General features: G+C 42.0%; 1 protein-coding gene across 1 annotated transcript; it reads right to left on the reverse strand.

The window, feature by feature from the left end:
* Positions 1-621: 621 nt before the first annotated feature.
* Positions 622-16,890, reverse strand: LOC102269148 (transmembrane and coiled-coil domain-containing protein 5B). The gene is made up of 12 exons (XM_005892480.2): positions 16,856-16,890; positions 16,037-16,186; positions 15,607-15,724; positions 15,269-15,319; positions 14,621-14,689; positions 12,844-12,900; positions 12,301-12,360; positions 11,668-11,732; positions 5,064-5,195; positions 2,400-2,475; positions 2,094-2,137; positions 622-820 (listed from the first exon to the last, which is right to left on the reverse strand). Exons 1-12 carry the CDS (start codon positions 16,888-16,890, stop codon positions 622-624), a joined length of 1,056 nt encoding a protein of 351 aa, XP_005892542.2.
* Between the last annotated feature and the right edge of the window lie 522 nt (positions 16,891-17,412).

Here is a 17,412-nt window from a genome sequence, read left to right on the forward strand (position 1 = left end):
CTCCAAGGAGTCTTTGTAAAAACGTTATGCTTGGGGCCATGTGTGCTAATACAGAATCTAGGTATCAGAAGCCCCACCCTCAAGACAGTAATGATACTGCAAGGCAGAAGTGGGCAGGCCAGTAAGGGAAGCCTGGAGAAGGTGGCAGCAGCATTTGGATGATCAGAGGAGGCATTATGGGAGGGAAGGCATTTGAATTATGATTTGATTTTATTATAGCACTTGAATTTTAGGGTAATTTTCTTCTCAATTGAGAATGAGTAACCATCTGTGTACATGTAAAAGGTCAGCTTTTCAGGCAATCCCACTCCTATAAGACATAGAACAATATAAAATAAGAGAACTTTAGGGAAGATAATGTATGGTTATCTTCCCTAAAGGACCCATGGACCAAATTCTCAGACTAACACAGTGAACTCTGATCAAACATATGTTTTATTTGAAAGAGAGACACTCTGGAGAAAAAGCATGGGAAGAGAATGAAATGAAGAGGTCAGATGTCAAAGCAGCAGCTCTGAGTCAGAGCTCCTACTTCTTTCCTGGCCCATTCCCCACTTGGGGGCTAGAGCCATGCCCTCCTCTCCACTTGGGTGCAGTGTGAAGCCTCCGGATCACTCCAGACTAATGTGGTAGAACTTCTTCCACCTCTAGAGTGAGGAAGGGAAATAAGGCATCCCTCAGCCTCGTCAAAGTTTCTCTGCTCATGACCATGGGCAGGGCGTCCACAAGGAGGTCTGGGTTTATGTACTGCAGGTAGAAAAGCACGTAACCCAGCAGCCTAAAGAAGATCATGACCACGAAGATAAAGTACCTGAAATGCCTGCAGAGAGACATTCATCGTTAGCGTAGGGGAAAGAGACAGCCTGGGAAGCAGCAGCGGGAGGTGAACCTCACCTTCGTAAATGACCGTGAATCACTTTGGTTGGGCTGGCCTGATAAGGACGTGGGGCATGCAGACATAAAGGGTGAGGGCAGGGGGTAGGTGATAATAGAAAAAGACTGATGTGGTCGTGAGGACTGGGATACAGCCCTCCTGACTTCTAAGCCCTCCAACAGAATAGATGTCCACACAGAAGAGCTGGAGATGCAGAAGGATAAGACCTTCCAGGTACTATATATGCAGGCCTTTGTGGGGGTTGTCACAAGAGATCCAGAACTGCACTCTTGAGAGTCTCTCATCAGTGGTCCTCCCCACTCTACTAGAGCAAGAACTTTTAGACTGTGAAATATGTCTGGGCCATCTCTGACATTAACATCCACAGAAAATGATTGGGTTGTGGGTTTCTTTTTTTTTTTTTTTTTTGCTAAACATCAAGTGCCAAAAGAAACCAACTTGGGAATTCCCTGGCAGTCCAGTGGATAGAACTCCATGTGGGCTTTCACGGTTGAGCGTGCAGTTTCAATCCCTGGTCGGGGAACTAAGATCCTACAGGTCACATGGTGTGGCCAAAAAAGAAAGGAAGGAAGAAAAAAAGAAAATAAGGAAGAAAAATAAACTGAAACAATAATAGGTTGTGTGCATGTGTTTTCTTGTGTGCACCCAAGAAAATTCCACCCTAAAAACTGGCCCAAGGCTTTCCATCTTTAACTATACTAAAATGTCACAAATTGGAGCTTTTCATTAAAGTGCCACATGGAGCATCTTAGTCTCCTTGTTTCAAAAATTAAAAAAGAAAAGGCACGGAGTTCAAGTGATTTTTTTTTTCTCTAAAATTTTACAGCCTGCAGTAAAAGAACTAAGAAAATTAATGCATCTTAAACTCTCTTTCCAGTAAAGAGGAGAGCAGATTATCAGGTTCAGGATCTGAAAAATAGAAAGGAGCCCTACTATGAATCTTAAGAGTGGAAATTGAAATTAAAATGCAAGCTTCACCTTAAAGGTCTCCAAAACAGCCATTTTCTCCAGCCACCAAGTCCTACATAACTCTGGTTTTCAGAAAAGAAGAAAGGGAGAGATGGCAGAAATCTGGGGCTGCCTGATATTTTCTGGTTGGTGGATGTGTTTATCCTTATTCTACATGCTCTTATCAAATCCTTATTGCTACAGACTGAACGTGACCTAGACTAGGAAAACAGGAGATTCCACCACTTACCTGTACCAAAAGATTCTCTTCTGTTTCTTGACGATGGTCTTCTCCTGTGGGAAGCAATAAAAGCCACAGGTGTGCCTGTCCATGTGCTCATAAAAAGGCAGTGTAGTAGGGTGGCTAAGAGCTTGACCCAGGAGTCACTGCTCTGCCACTTCCTAGCTGCTGTGGTGTGAAGCAAGGTACTGAGCCTTGTTAATTTCCTACCTCTAAGGTTATTGAAAAGAAGGGATGGGACCAGGGGGCAGGAAGGGGGAAGCCAGGGTATGAAAGGACAGAGGAAAACTCCAATTTGGGACAAGGAAAACTTACCATATTGCTTTGGATGGTCTCCACCAGAGTTGACCCCGGTTTCACTATTTGGGTGGCGTTGTTCTGGGCTTTGCATCTGGGTGACAAAGATCAGATCCAAGAATTAAGTAACATAATCTGTGAGACTGATGAAAGATGCTTTTCTAAGTCATGCAATGTATGTGATTTATTTCCTAGATTCTTGATAACATTCACAAGGCTCAATATTCAAAATGCATAATTGGTCAATATTCAAAGAAACAGGAAAAGGTGGTCCAGTCTCAAGAGAAAAGACAACCAATGAAGAGTAACCATGACACAACCCTGATACTGGATTCACACTGCAAAAATGTGAATTCTGTCTCCTGCTGGCAGTTCAAACTTCAGTTCAGGTCTGATGTCCTCAGCTGGCCACAGAATGCCTTGGGAGTGCATGGTTTTGGAGGTCAGCTTGTGATTTGGTCAGAGTTTAGATAAAACTCGAGACTCTCCATCTCTAGCTCTCTGTTTTTTAATCCAGCAGTTTGACTATACTGAGCTCTGTCCTCTAGTTTCTATCTCAGAAAGACTGTACAGTTCCCTCAAGACTTTTAAATTGACCTTCACATCAAGTTTAGCTTACCCTCAGACTCAGTTCAGTTCAATTCAGCCACTCAGTCATGTCGGACTCTTTGCAACCCCATGGACTGCAGCATACCAGGCTTCCCACTCCATCACCAACTCCCAGAGCCTACTCAAACTCATGCCCATCAGGTCAGTGATGCCATCCAACCATCACATCCTCTGTCATACCCTTCTCCTGCCTTCAATCTTTCCCAGCATCAGGGTCTCTTCAAATGACTCAGTTCTTCGCATCAGGTGGCCAAAGTATTGGAGTCTCACCTTCAGCATCAGTCCTTCCAATTAATATTCAGGACTGATTTCCTTTAGGATTGAGTGATTAGATCTCCTTGCAGTCCAAGGAACTATCAAGAATCTTCTCCAACACAACAGTTCAAAAGCATCAATACTTCAGCACTCACCTTTCTTTATAGTCCAACTCTCACATCCATACATGACTACTGGAAAAACCATAGCTTTGACTAGATGCACCTTTGTTGGTAAAGTAATGTCTCTGCTTTTTAATATGCTGTCTAGGTTGGTCATAACTTTTCTTCCAAGGAGCAACCATCTTTTAATTTCATGACTGCAGTCACCATCTGCAGTGATTTTAGAGCCCAAAAAAAGTCTCTGACTGTTTCCATTGTTTCCCCATCTATTTGCCGTGATGGGACCAGATGCCATGATCTTAGTTTTCTGAATGTTGTTTTAAGCCAACTTTTTAACTCTCCTCTTTCACTTTCATCAAGAGGCTCTTTAGTTCCTCTTCACTTTCCACCATAAGGGTGGTGTCATCTGCATATCTGAGGTTAGTTATTGATATTTCTCCCGGCAACCTTGATTCCAGCTTGTGCTTCATCTAGCCCGGCATTTTGCATGATGTGCTCTGCATATAAGCTAAATAAGTAGGGTGGCAGTATACAGCCTTGACGTACTCCTTTCCCAATTTGGAACCAGTCTGTTGTTCCATATCCAGTTCTAACTATTGCTTCTTGATCTGTATACAGATTTCTCAGAAGGCAGGTCCAAGGTGGTCTGGTATTCCCATTTCCTTAAGAATTTTCCACAGTTTGTTGTGATCCACAAAGTCAAAGGCTTTGGCATAGTCAATCAAGCAAAAGTAGATGTTTTTCTGGAATTCTCTTGCTTTCTTGATGATCCAGTGGATGTTGGCAATATGATCTCTGGTTCCTCTGCCTTTCTAAGTTCAGCTTGAACATCTGAAAGTTCACGGTTCACATACTGTTGAAGCCTGGCTTGGGGAATTTTGAGCATTACTTTACTAGCATGTGAGATGAATGCAATTGTGTGGTAGTTTGAGCATTCTTTGGCATTGCCTTTCTTTGATATTGGAATGAAAACTGACCTTCCAGTCCTGTGACCACTGCTGAGTTTTCCAAATTTGCCAGCATATTGAGTGCAGCACTTTCACAGCATCATCTTTCAGGATTTGAAATAGCTCAACTGGAATTCCATCACCTCCACTAGCTTTGTTCATAGTGATGCTTCCTAAGGCCCAGGACTTCACATTCCAGGATGTCTGGCTCTAGGTGAGTGATCACACCATCGTGATTATCTGGGTCATGAAGATCTTTTTTGTATAGTTCTGTGTATTCTTGCCACCTCTTAATGTCTTCTGCTTCTTTTAGGTCCATACCATTTCTGTCTTTTATTGAGCTCATCTTTGCATGAAATGTTCCCTTGGTATCTCTAATTTTCTTGAAGATATCTCTAGTCTTTCCCATTCTATTGTTTTCCTCTGTTTCTTTGCATTGATCACTGAGGAAGGCTTTCTTATCTCTCCTTGCTATTCTTTGGAACTCTTCATTCAGATGGGTATATCTTTCCTTTTCTCTTTTGCCTTTAACTTCTCTTGTTTTCTCAGCTAATTGTAAGGCCTCCTCAGACAACCATTTTTCCTTTTTTAATTTCCTTTCCTTGGGGATGGTCTTGATCCCTGCCTCCTGTACAATGTCACGGACCTCCATCCATTGTTCTTCAGGCACTCTGTCTATCAGATCTAATTCCTTGAATCTATGTGTCACTTCCTCTGTATAATTGTAAGGGATTTGATTTAGGTCATACCTGAATGGTCTAGTGGTTTTCCCTACTTTCTTCAAATTAAGTCTGAATTTGGCAATAAGGAGTTCATGATCTGAGCCACAGTCAGCTCCCAGTCTTGTTTTTGCTGACTGTATAGAGCTTCTCCATCTTTGGCTGCAAAGAATATAATCAATCTGATTTTGGTATTGACCATCTGGTGATGACCTTCAGACTAAAAGTGATCAGATGAGAAAATCGCCTCTTGCCTTTCCCTTCTTCCAATTGTCAGCCCCCCCTCCAGAATTTGCTTGGTTTTATTCACTCTCCAGGGCCTTCTGATTGTTCAGTCATTTGTTTTATTCTGTTGCTCAGAGTTTAGAACTGTGTCCTGCCAGAGGGTCAGATCCAGTAAAAACTTTTAGACTTTTCATGGGAATCTTTTTGTAATCATCAAATATAGAAGAAAGGAGAGAAGCAGCCCAGATTTCAGGATCTGGCCTTGATGGAATAGTTTGCATCAGGCTAGTCCATCTCTACAACCAACTATAAAAACTGGACAAAGTACATAAACAGCCATTTGAATGAATTAAAGAATGCAGTCAGAAGATGAGGGGATACATATCCTGAGCAAAGTAAAGCATACTGAGATAATACCTTCATTCATCCCAGGCCTTTCCCCAAGGGCACTTGTCAATTTGCGGTACAGTGAATAGAGTCCAAGCAGCAAGTGGAAGCATCAGTTGGCTGAGACAGAGATTGGAGTTTAATTCCCTAGGGGGGAAAGTCCAAGGAAAGAAGGAACCATAGAGAAATGAGTTCAAATATCTGCATGAATTTCCCTTAAAGTGATAGCTGGCTCTTAAGCTGTATATGAGTAGCTCAGGATTCCAAGAAAGCCCAGAAAGCAGAAGATGCCTCAAGAGCTGAGAAAAGATTATAGTAGTCATGCTGTTCTGGGAAGTAGAATTTGGAGTTTGAGACCTGTTACACTCAGACCCTAATGCTGGGAAAGATTACAGGCAAAAGGAGAAGGGGTGATAGAGGATGAGATGATAGGAGAGGATCACTGACTCAGTGGATGTGAATTTGAGCAAACTCTGGGGGATAGTGGAGGACAGAGGAGCCTGGCATGCTGTAGTCCATGGGGTCACAAAGAGTCGGGCATGACTTAACAAATGAACAACAACAAACATGGAGACAGAGACTGGAGTTTAAGATTGTGAGAGGGAAAACCCAAGGAAGGGTTTCAGTCCTGAATCTATCTGAACTATTCCAGCTTCCTGCCCTTCACTGCTGCTGTTCACCCTCTCAGTCATGTCCGACTCTTTGCAACCTCATGAACTGCTGTGTGCTAGTTTTCCCTTTCCTTCAATATCTCCTGCTGCTGCTGCTGCTGCTAAGTTGCTTCAGTCGTGTCCGACTCTATGTGACCCCATAGACGGCAACCCACCAGGCTCCCCCGTCCCTGGGATTCTCCAGGCAAGAACACTGGAGTGGGTTGCCGTTTCCTTCTCCAATGCATGAAAGTGAAAAGTGAAAGTGAAGTCGCTCAGTCATGCCCAACTCTTAGCAACCCCATGGACTGCAGCCTACCAAGCTCCTCCATCCATGGGATTTTCCAGGCAAAAGTACTAGAGTGGGGTGCCATTGCCTTCTCTGAATATCTCCTGAAGTTTGCTCAAATTCATGTCCATTGAATCGATGATGCCATCCAACCAGTTCATCCTCTGCCTCCTCCTTCTCATCCTGCCCACAAGCTTTCCCAGCATCAGAGTCTCTTCCAGTGAGTTGGCTCTTCACATCAGGCGGCCAAAGTAATAGAGCTTCAGCTTCAGCATCAGTTCTTTCAGTGAATATTAAGGGTTGGTTTTCATTAGGATTGTCTGGTTTGATCTTCTTGTAGTCCAATTAACTCTCAAGTGTCCTCTACAGCACTACACAGATCGAAAGCATCAATTCTTCGGTGCTCAGACTTCTTTATGGTCCAATTCTCACATACATACATGACTACTGGAAAAACCATAGCTTTGACTATACAAACTTTCATTGGCAAAGTGATGTCTCTGTTTTTTAATTTGCTATCTAGGTTTGTCATAGCTTTTCATTTAAGGAGCACGTATCTTAATTTCATGGCTGAAGTCACCATCTGTAGTGATTTTGGAGCCCAAGAAAACAGAATCTGTTTATACTTTTCTCCCACCTATTTGCCCACTACTATGAGGTGATGGGATTGGATGCCATGATCTTCGTTTTTTGAATGCTGAGTTTTAAGCCAGCTTTTTTACTCTCTTCTTTCACCCTCATCAGGAGGCTCTTTAGTTCCTCTTCACTTTCTGCCATTAGAGTGGTATCTGCATATCTGAGGTTGTTGATATTTCTCCCAGCAATCTGTCCTTGGGTGAGTCATTTATTAATTCCTTTGCTTTGGAGGGATAGCAGTACATGAATTTTCAACTGTGCAGACGACTTGTGCCCCTAACCCCCACATTGTTCAATCTATAAATGAATTTTATTTTTATATACCATTAGTAATGAATTAGAAAATCAAATTAACAATTTTTTTATTTACAATAGCATCAAAAATATCAAACCTAGGAATAAATCTGATGAAAGATGCACAAAACACTATAGAAAACTACAAAACATGTTTAAGAAAAATTAAATAAGATCTAAATACATGTAGGGATAAAAATGTTCATGACTTGGAAAACTCAATGTTGTTTAGATATTGTTAATCTCCATATTTATCTATGAAGTGAAGTGAAGTGAAGTCGCTCAGTTGTGTCCGACTCTTAGCGACCCCATGAACTGTAGCCTACAGTCTCCTCCGTCCATGGGATTTTCCAGGCAAGAATATTGGAGTGGGGTGCCATTTCCTTCTCCAAAATAGATTCCATATAATTATAATCAAAATCTCAGCAATTTTTTTGGTAGAAATTTAGAAGCCAATTTTAAAATTTATATGGAAATTCGAAGAGCCAAAAATAGCTCAGATAGTCTTGAATAGTCTTGAAGAAAAGCAAAAAGTTGCAGAACTTAAGACATGCTAAATCAAAACTAATTAGAAAACTAAATTGTAATTGTAATCCCTGTCAGTCAGTCAGTTCGGTTGCTCAATCATGTCCTACTCTTTGCGACCCCATGGACTGCAGCACACCAGGCTTCCCTGTCCTTCACCAACTCCCGGAGCTTGCTCAGACTCTCATCCATCGAGTCCGTGATGCTATCCAACCATCTCATCCTCTGTCGTCCCCTTCTCCTCCTGCCTTCAATCTTTCCCAGCATCAGGGTCTTTTCCATTGAACCAGTTCTTCACATCAGGTGGCCAAAGTATTGGAGTCTCAGCTTCATCATCAGTCCTTCCAATGAATATTCAGGGCTGATCTCCTTTAGGATTGACTGGTTTGACCTCTTTGCAGTCCAAGGGACTCTCAAGTGTCTTCTCCAACACCACAGTTCAAAAGCATCAATTTTTGGTCCAATTTTTTATGATCCAACTCTCACATCCATACATGACTACTGAAAAACCATAGCTTTTATTATACAGACCTTTGTCGGCAAAGTAATGTCTCTGCTTTTTAATATGTTGTCTAGGTTGGTCATAACTTTTCTTCCAAGGAGCAAGCATCTTTGAATTTCATGGCTGTAGTCACCATCTGCAGTGATTTTGGAGCCCAAGAAAAGAAAGTCTGTGACTGTTTCCATTGTCTCCCCGTCTATTTGCCATGAAGTGATGGAACTGGATGCCATAACCTTTGTTTTTTGAATGTTGCATTTTAAACCAGATTTTTCACTCTTGTGTTTCATTTTCATCAAGAGGCTTTTTAGTTATTCTTTGCTTTCTGCCATAAGGGTGGTGTCATCTGCATATCTGAGATTATTGATATTTCTCCCAGCAATCTTGATTCCAGCTTGTGCTTCATCCAGCCTGGCATCTCGCATGATGTACTCTGCATATAAGCTAAATAAACAGGGTGACAATATACAACTTTGACGTACTCCTCTTCCAATTTGGAACCAGTATATTGTTCCATGTCCAGTTCTAACTGTTGCTTCTTGACCTGCATACAGATTTGTCAGGAGGCCGGTAAGGTGGTCTGGTATTCCCATCTCTTTCAGAATTCCGGTAGTCTATGCTTGTAGTCTACACCTCTATCCTTGTGTAGTACTGGTGCAGGATAGAGGCACAAACCAATGGCACAGAATAAAATATCCAGAGACAGACTCACACATATATTAATATGTCACCTTACTTATAAAACAAGGCACCACTGAAAATGCATGCTCTTTTAAATAAATGATGCTGGGCCAACTGGCTACCCACACATGGAAAAAACACATCTTGATCTCTACCTCACACCACACACACAAAAACAAATTTTACATGAATGTTTACATTCATTTGAATGTAAGAGGCAAAACAAACAGAAAATTCTTTGGCAAAGCATTAAAGAATAGTTTTATTACCAAGAAAAAGTACTGAGCAAAAAAAGGAAAGAAAAAACTTTCATGGATTGGATTTCCTTAAAATTAAGAAATTTTTTTATCAAAAGATTCCATTAAAAGAGTAAAACAGAAAAGCCATAGAAATGACTGTAACGTGTGTTTGTGTGTCCATCCATAACTGATGATGGACCTCATTAAAAAATATAAGGAAATCCTATAAACCAATAAGAAAAAGATGGATAATCTCCCAAATAAAGGCAAAAGACTTATTATAAAAGGAGATAACCAAATTTCAAGTAAGCATTTTAAGGTATATATATATATTAATAATCAATAGTGAAATGCATTATTAAAATAAAAATTAGATATCACTATACTCCTGCCAGAGTGGTTAAAATTAAAAAGACTGTAAATATGAAGTGGAAATGAGGAACAGAATAACTGGAACTAGTATAGATTCTCATTGGAGGAGATTCTGGTAATCCGCTTTGGAAAATCATTTGACTTTGTTTAGTAAAGCCACAGATATGTATACTCAATGACTTGGGAATTCTACTCCTTGGTATATAACTTACAGAAATGAAATATGTATGTCAACCAAAATACATGCACAAAAATGTTTATAACAACTTTAGTTGAATAACCCCAAACTGGAAATGACCAAAATGTTCATCAATGGTAAAATAGATAAATTGTGCCATATTCCTACAATAGAATACTATATACACAGCTAGGAAAAGGATGAACCACAGAGCCATGCAGCAATGTGGATAAATATCAGTGAAAGCCAGAGACAAGAGAGAACATACTGAGTTCACATGAAGTTCAAGATCAGACAAAACCAAGAAGAAATGATGGAAGTTAGAATCACGGTTACTTTTGCAAGAAATGAGGACTGAGAAGAGAGCACAGGGAGCCTTTTGGTGTACTCAGAATGTTCTGTATCTTGATCTGAGTCATGTTAACACACCACTTGAGATTTGTGCACTCTATGTATATTGCGTAATACAATATAATACATAACATAGTTAAAGAGTATAAGCAAACAATGGAAAGTGTGGCAAGTCCTAAACCACACAAGTCTACAAATACAGAACGTATGTAAATGGCTCTCACTGGGGCCCCCAGTGGGGGTTCACCATGTCCTGGGAAAGGGGTCAGCACAATCAGTTTTTTCAAGAACAACATTCAACTGAGGATGCATGAAAAGAACGTAAAAAAAAAGAGACCTTTTAGGGAACCCTCTTACACTGTTGGTGGGAATGCAAACTAGTACAGCCACTATGGAGAACAGTGTGGAGATTCCTTAAAAAACTGGAAATAGAACTGCCTTATGATCCAGCAATCCCACTGCTGGGCATACACACTGAGGAAACCAGAAGGGAAAGAGACACATGTACCCCAATGTTCATCGCAGCACTGTTTATAATAGCCAGGACATGGAAGCAACCTAGATGTCCATCAGCAGATGAATGGATAAGAAAGCTGTGGTACATATACACAATGGAGTATTACTCAGCCATTAAAAAGAATACATTTGAATCAGTTCTAATGAGGTGGGTGAAACTGGAGCCTATTATACAGAGTGCAGTAAGCCAGAAGGAAAAACACCAATACAGTATACTAACGCATATATATGGAATTTAGAAAGATGGTAACAATAACCCGGTGTACGAGACAGCAAAAGTGACGCTGATGTATGGAACAGTCTTATGGAATCTGTGGGAGAGGGAGAGGGTGGGAAGATTTGGGACAATGGCATTGAAACATGTAAAATATCATGTATGAAACGAGTTGCCAGTCCAGGTTCAATGCACGATACTGGATGCTTGGGGCTAGTGCACTGGGACGACCCAGAGGGATGGTATGGGGAGGGAGGAGGGTTCAGGATGGGGAGCACATGTATACCTGTGATGGATTCATTTTGATATTTGGCAAAACTAATACAATTATGTAAATTTTAAAAATAAAAAAAAATTAAAAAAAAGAGACCTTTTAAACACCAACTGCTGAGAACGGCAAGAGAGAAGCCTGAATGCTGATGATTTTTCAGTACAGAACATGGAGCAGAAGTTGACAGGGATAACTTGTTGGGGGCTATTTATAGTGACACAAACTGGTCTGAGAAGTACTCTGCCCTTCAAGGACCACTGGGGACTATAGCTTCATCCCACCAATGAGGTCATTTTCCCAAACTTACACTTCTTTTTCAAGAAGAAGCATCTCCTTTTCCTTTTCCATCTGTCTCAGAATTTCCTGGTATTTCTTCCCATGGAAATAAAAAAAATATTTATCATAATCAAGAATTTCTGTATTCTGAATTTCTGTATCAATGACATTGATAAAAGATTCTCTTAAGACTAACTCCTAATTTTCCAAATGGTGCATGCAAGAATGTACACACACAAGTATGAAGACATTCTAATAAAAATTAGGACATTAGTGACTGGATGGATGAATATGGAAAAAAAAAGGAAAAGCATTCTCTCTTCGGATCCTGCTTGTAGGAAAATCCCAGCTCTCACACTTACTAGCTATGTTTTCAGAGCGCATTACCAAACTTCTTTGAACCTGTGTCCTCTTGATCATAACAACATGATCCTCAAAGGGTTACTGGACAAACTAATTGAGGAAAATACTGTATGTAGATTGCTTAAAAATACTATATGGGCCAGTATAAATAAATCCTTAACATACATCTGGTTCTTGTTGCTGCTGTTGTATAAACGGTATTTCCCCTAGTGGCAGATTTTAGCCTAAATGAGAAACCAAGGGATCCATGGCATTGGAACAATTCTGCCTCTACTATGACTTGTCCCCAGAGGCAGTGTACCTTTATGTAGTGGGCCTGATCCTCACAGAGCTGATACACAGATTGATAGTCACTCTCTATCTAGAAAGAAAAGAGAATTAACAAATTTCATGGATTAAATCACAATGAAGCCTGGGCTGCTCCCAACTGGTGCATTGGCTATTTGGCTGGTTACCTAGCAACTTCTTACCAGGGAAAGCAACCACATCATGAAACCTTTGATCTCATCATTCATGAGCAGGGTCTAATTTTGAGCAAAGAAAGTTGTTTTCCCAGGTTCTCATATGCTTTTACATGAGACATCAGGAGATGTTTCAGGGCACTTAGATATGGGCTTCAACAACAGTGTTTGAGTATTTGAGGTAGAGGGGTATTTAAGGAATGACAAGACCAGTACTTTTAACATAAGTTTTCTTTTCCTTTACCTGCAGGTGAGTCAGAAATTCACTTGCCAGATATTCTTGCTCCTCCCCCTCCCCTGCCTCCAACTGTTCTTTCTAAAACCTTTGGGGTTCTCTCTCGTTTGTATCCTGAACAGACCCTCAGTGGAGACTCCACCTCTACCTTGACCAATTCCTTCTCTTGACTGGCACAGGATTCTGTTGACTTCTGTAGTTTCACCTGTTAAAGACAGCGTGTGACAGCAGAAGGTTGAGAGCATTCTTCTGTGAAAGCAAATGGGTAATATTCATCTTCCCCAGACAGACAATGAGCATGACGATGGTGGTGGTGGTGGTGGTTTAGTCTCTAAGTTGAGTCCTTCTCCAGGGGATCTTCCTGATCGAGGGATCTAACCCATGTCTCCTGCATTGCAAGCCGTGTCCTGCATTGCAGGTGAACCTTTACTGCTGAACCACCAGAGAAGCCCAGGGCATGATGATAATGTATCATATAGTGAGGACTGCTGCTGCTGCTGCCACCAAGTCATTCAGTCGTGTCCGACTGTTTGCGACCCCATAGACGGCAGCCCACCAGGCTCCCCTGTCCCTGGGATTCTCCAGGCAAGAATACTGGAGTGGGTTGCCATTTCCCTCTCCAAATAGTGAGGACAGACCATAACAATCTGGAGTGGGCAATATTATTGGCCCATTTACAGGTGCTGCTGCTGCTGCTAAGTCGCTTCAGTCATGTCCGACTCTGTGCGACCCCATAGATGGCAGCCCCCTAGGCTCTTCTGTCCCTGGGATTCTCCAGGCAAGAATACTGGAGTGGGTTGCCATTTCCTTCTCCAATGCAGGAAAATGAAAAGTGAAAGTGAAGTCGCTCAGTCGTGTCCGGCTCCTAGCGACCCCATGGACTGCAGCCTACCAGGCTCCTCTGTCCATGGGATTTTCCAGGCAAGAGTACTGGAGTGGGTTGCCATTGCCTTCTCCGATTTACAGGTGAGGAGGAGACAAAAGCAAGGAGAGGTTTAGTGCATGACTTATTTAAAATCACACAGCGGCAGAGTCAACGTTTAAGCCTTGGTTTTTTGACTGCCCAGTCTTTGGACCTAATCACCCTTCTTCCTCCAGTCCTACTGACTAAAGTGCCAACCTGTTCCTCCATCTTATACTCCACTGGGTGCACTCACATGCAGTCTGAATCATGGAGCACAAGAGAAACCTTCTGCCTCTTTTTCAGAGAAAAACAGAACAGCAGTGCTCTGGCATGCTGGACTCAGCCAAATGGTCATATTTGCCACACAAAGCTGCAGAGAGCACCTCAATAGGATTTCTGCCCTCTACTGGGCATCCAGTTCATCTTTTCATTCAACAAATATTTAGCGAGCTACTACCATGTGCCAGACATTATTCTAGAATCACACAGACAAAACTTCATGCCCTCATTGGGTTTGCCACCTAGTAAAACATTCAATTCAATTAAAAAACAAACAAACAAAAAACTCCCTTAAGTTACAAACAATGGGTTAGAAAATCAAATACAATTGTTGACCTATCCTTCTGCAATTGTGGAAGTTAGTATTTTCTTCTTCCTTGACTACCTGCATTTGTGTGTCATTTAGATAATAAATTTTTAGAGGGCAGGTCCCGATGGGCATTCAGAATGTATGTCCTATTGACTGATGGATGAAGAGGTTTCTGGAGCAATTCCCTTCTCTTTGGGGCATTGTAGTCATCTCTGCCACCAGTGTGACTAAAACTAAAGTTACGAATGCTGCAAAATAATTTATGAATGCCGCCCAGGTCAGGGGATAAAGCAGAGGGAGCAAAGGACACTGGCTCACCTCTGTGAGCACACAGACAGACTTAGCCTGGTGGGTTCTTGGAAGCTGTTCCTCCCCAAAGTTAGAATGACACCACATCTCCCAGAAAATCGGTAGATTTGCTTTTCTACTCACCTTCAATTCTGCCAACATCTGCTTTAGGGCTTCTTTATCCAGGCCAACATTCTTAAATTTCCTTGAAATCTGAAATACCATCCCCCAAATTGTAAACTGAGTAAGGCATCCGGACATGAAAACGTGGCATAGAGTCAGACTTGAAGGTCTCAAAGTAGCAGAACAGTGGTTAATTGATTCAGATCCCAGATGGACGCTTAATAGAAAAGTGTCTCTTCCTTCCTCTGGAATCTGCCTGACTCCATGCCAGCTGAACAGACCCTTTTGTTCCCAGAGCCCATGAAAAGTACGCACAAGGGAGGCAAGGCAGGTGGGGAGACAGGGAAGAGAAACTGGTGCAGAGCAGCTGTGGGAGGGAGGGGCAATTCTCTCCTCTCACATTCCTGTAACCTTCCCATCCCAGAGCTGTAATTCCCAGAGGACAAAGGATGGTATCAATTAGCCAGTTTGTTCTAAGAGATTTGGAAGGCAGATTGGGAGGGAGCACACACATTTTGCCAGTTCCTCTTCCTCCTGTCTTTCTGACTGGGGAGTTCAGGAAGATGATGGATCCTATTGGGATTCCTAAGAAATGAGCCTCCTTTCAAGGGTGGGCTTATTATCCTGGGACCACCCTCCCTCCCCCCAAAAAAGCTGGTCCCACTTTACCTCCTTCTGCACCTCCACCACACTCCTGCTAAGAATTTCCTTATTTTTTTCCTGGGGAAAGAAAGAGGTAAAGGATACAAACCACACGCTGCTCTCAAACCCTCTTCCTTGCTGGGCCACTGAAATCCCATCCAGGGACGAGGGCCCCACACAGAGGATCTGGGAACAGAGCCCCGGTCTCGCCCCCATGCCAAGCACATCATGCCCAAAACACTTTGTTAGACAGCTGTGATTTCCACAGACACAGCAGTGACCAGCAATGATGGTCCCCTGGGAAAGAGAGACTGGTGGATTGCAGCAAAATGCATCACACTGTCCTTTTCTAGACACCTCCTTACCAGCTTGGCCGTCTCTAATTCCAGGTCCCGCAGGGCTGCCTCCTTCTCAGCTGTGCAGTGGTCCAGCTCCTCCCTCTCTCTGGCTTGTCTGACAGACAGCGTGATATCTCTTTCCAGACTGAAACACAGTCACCCAGGGGTGGCTCAGTCCAAAGGAAGCTGCCAGGGCCCCAGCTTGAGAAGCTACGCCAAGGTCTCAGGGAGCCAAAGTGATCACCCATTGCAGTGGCAATAAAATAATGGCTTAATGTGGAAGCGTAGTGAAAAATCTGTACATAAAACCTTTTGAGGACGCCACTGTTTATAGTTTAGAATTTAAACAACTTGCCTCAATTCATGGACAAAGAGGTAAACTTTCCTCCCACCCACCTCTTGATCCCAAGGGACCTTCAGATGAGGAGACCTTTCCCATCCAACTACAAAGCCTGACCTTTGAATAGTTTCTTCTTTCTCTTGAATTTTTTTGAGAAGAACCTGATTTGCCTCATCCATTCTCTGCAGGTCCTTTTCAAGGTCTGAGTTCAGGGAGTCCAGGTTCTGCTTTGTGATCTCTAGTTTCGGTATTTCCATCACATCCCTCCTGCAGGAAAATCATCCCATTACCAAACTCAGGACAGGAAAACAGATGAGCTGTCGTCTCATTTATCGCCCTGTCTTATGTTGTCACTATGCCTCACCAGCCTTGCATTATCATTGTCCACGATAAATTGATGTCTATGATGTTTTGCATAAACCAAATTCTTGGAGTCAAATCACATTTTAATTTAAAATATTATAGATGGAACCCATTACAACACAAATCTTTTATGAAGCAAAAGAAATATTTTTTTCATTTGAATAATTATATTCTAACTTACTTGTTTTCAAAAAATTTATACAGAGTATGTGGACTCCACACCACACATATAAAGAATTCAAGGAAGAGGCACGTTTTCAGTTTTCCTTTGTTACAGTCTACTAAGGAGTTTATTATATTGAAAACCTTCTGCACTAGTCATGTAGGAACATGGACTGGGTAGGGGGCAGGGACGAGGGTCTTTTCCCTAAATAAGACTGATTTGCTTTTGGAGACATTGGCTGTCTCTACAAACCCCACTTCTAGTCTGATGAAGTCCAAAGAACTGAAACCGCCTTTCCTCCCTAGGAAGGCTTCCGGGCTTGAGGACACTGTCTTGCACAGTCAAGGTTTCCTTCCTTACTGAATTGCAGTAGATGCGTCCCATACCAGTTCCTCCTCCTTGTTACTTACACATCATCCAACGGGTCCTGTCCAGCTTCTCCCATTGTAGGTCTCCTATGTTGTGAACATAAACATGTGTTATGGAAACAAAGCTTCTACTGTTCAACATAGTCATTAGCCCAGGAAGGAGCAGAGAAAAGGTTTGACCAGGCAAGACAGAACCAAGACAAAACTTATGCCTCCTAGACCCTTTCGTATTTCAGGATCAGTTGCAATATTTTGCTAGATTTCAGTAAGCCAGATCATATCTCTTAAATGAATCTCATAAACGAATCCCATTGGAGTACAGAAATCTTTTTGTTTTCACAAAAGTGTTTTTACACTTTGGCTACCTTGCCCCTTTCTTGCCTGCACATTAGCAGGTAAAATGCTAGGAGAACTCAAGTTTGTGTCTATTGGCAAACACACTGAGAGTTTATTTCTAACCCTGACCTTCAGGGAGACTTAGGAAAAAAGAATGATAGAAAAATTGGAGGATATAAAAGAATTGGTTGGCTGATTTCTTTCGGTCTATAGCCATCCTACTTTTTTACAAACTCTAGATATTATGGCTGGGTTGACGCTGA

The sequence above is a fragment of the Bos mutus genome, chromosome 10 (assembly GCF_027580195.1).
Source record: "Bos mutus isolate GX-2022 chromosome 10, NWIPB_WYAK_1.1, whole genome shotgun sequence".
NCBI classification, from domain to species: Eukaryota; Metazoa; Chordata; class Mammalia; order Artiodactyla; family Bovidae; genus Bos; species Bos mutus.

Excerpts from the sequence above, each read along its gene's own strand:
- LOC102269148 (XM_005892480.2), bottom strand. The coding sequence starts at position 16,890 with ATGGGAGAAGCTGGACAGGACCCGTTGGATGATGT. Across the intron at positions 14,690-15,268 it reads TGGTGGAGGTGCAGAAGGAG|ATTTCAAGGAAATTTAAGAA; the intron begins GTAAAGTGGGAC and ends ATGGTATTTCAG. Across the intron at positions 5,196-11,667 it reads CTTCTTCTTGAAAAAGAAGT|CCAAAGATGGAGAAGCTCTA; the intron begins GTAAGTTTGGGA and ends TATTCTTTGCAG.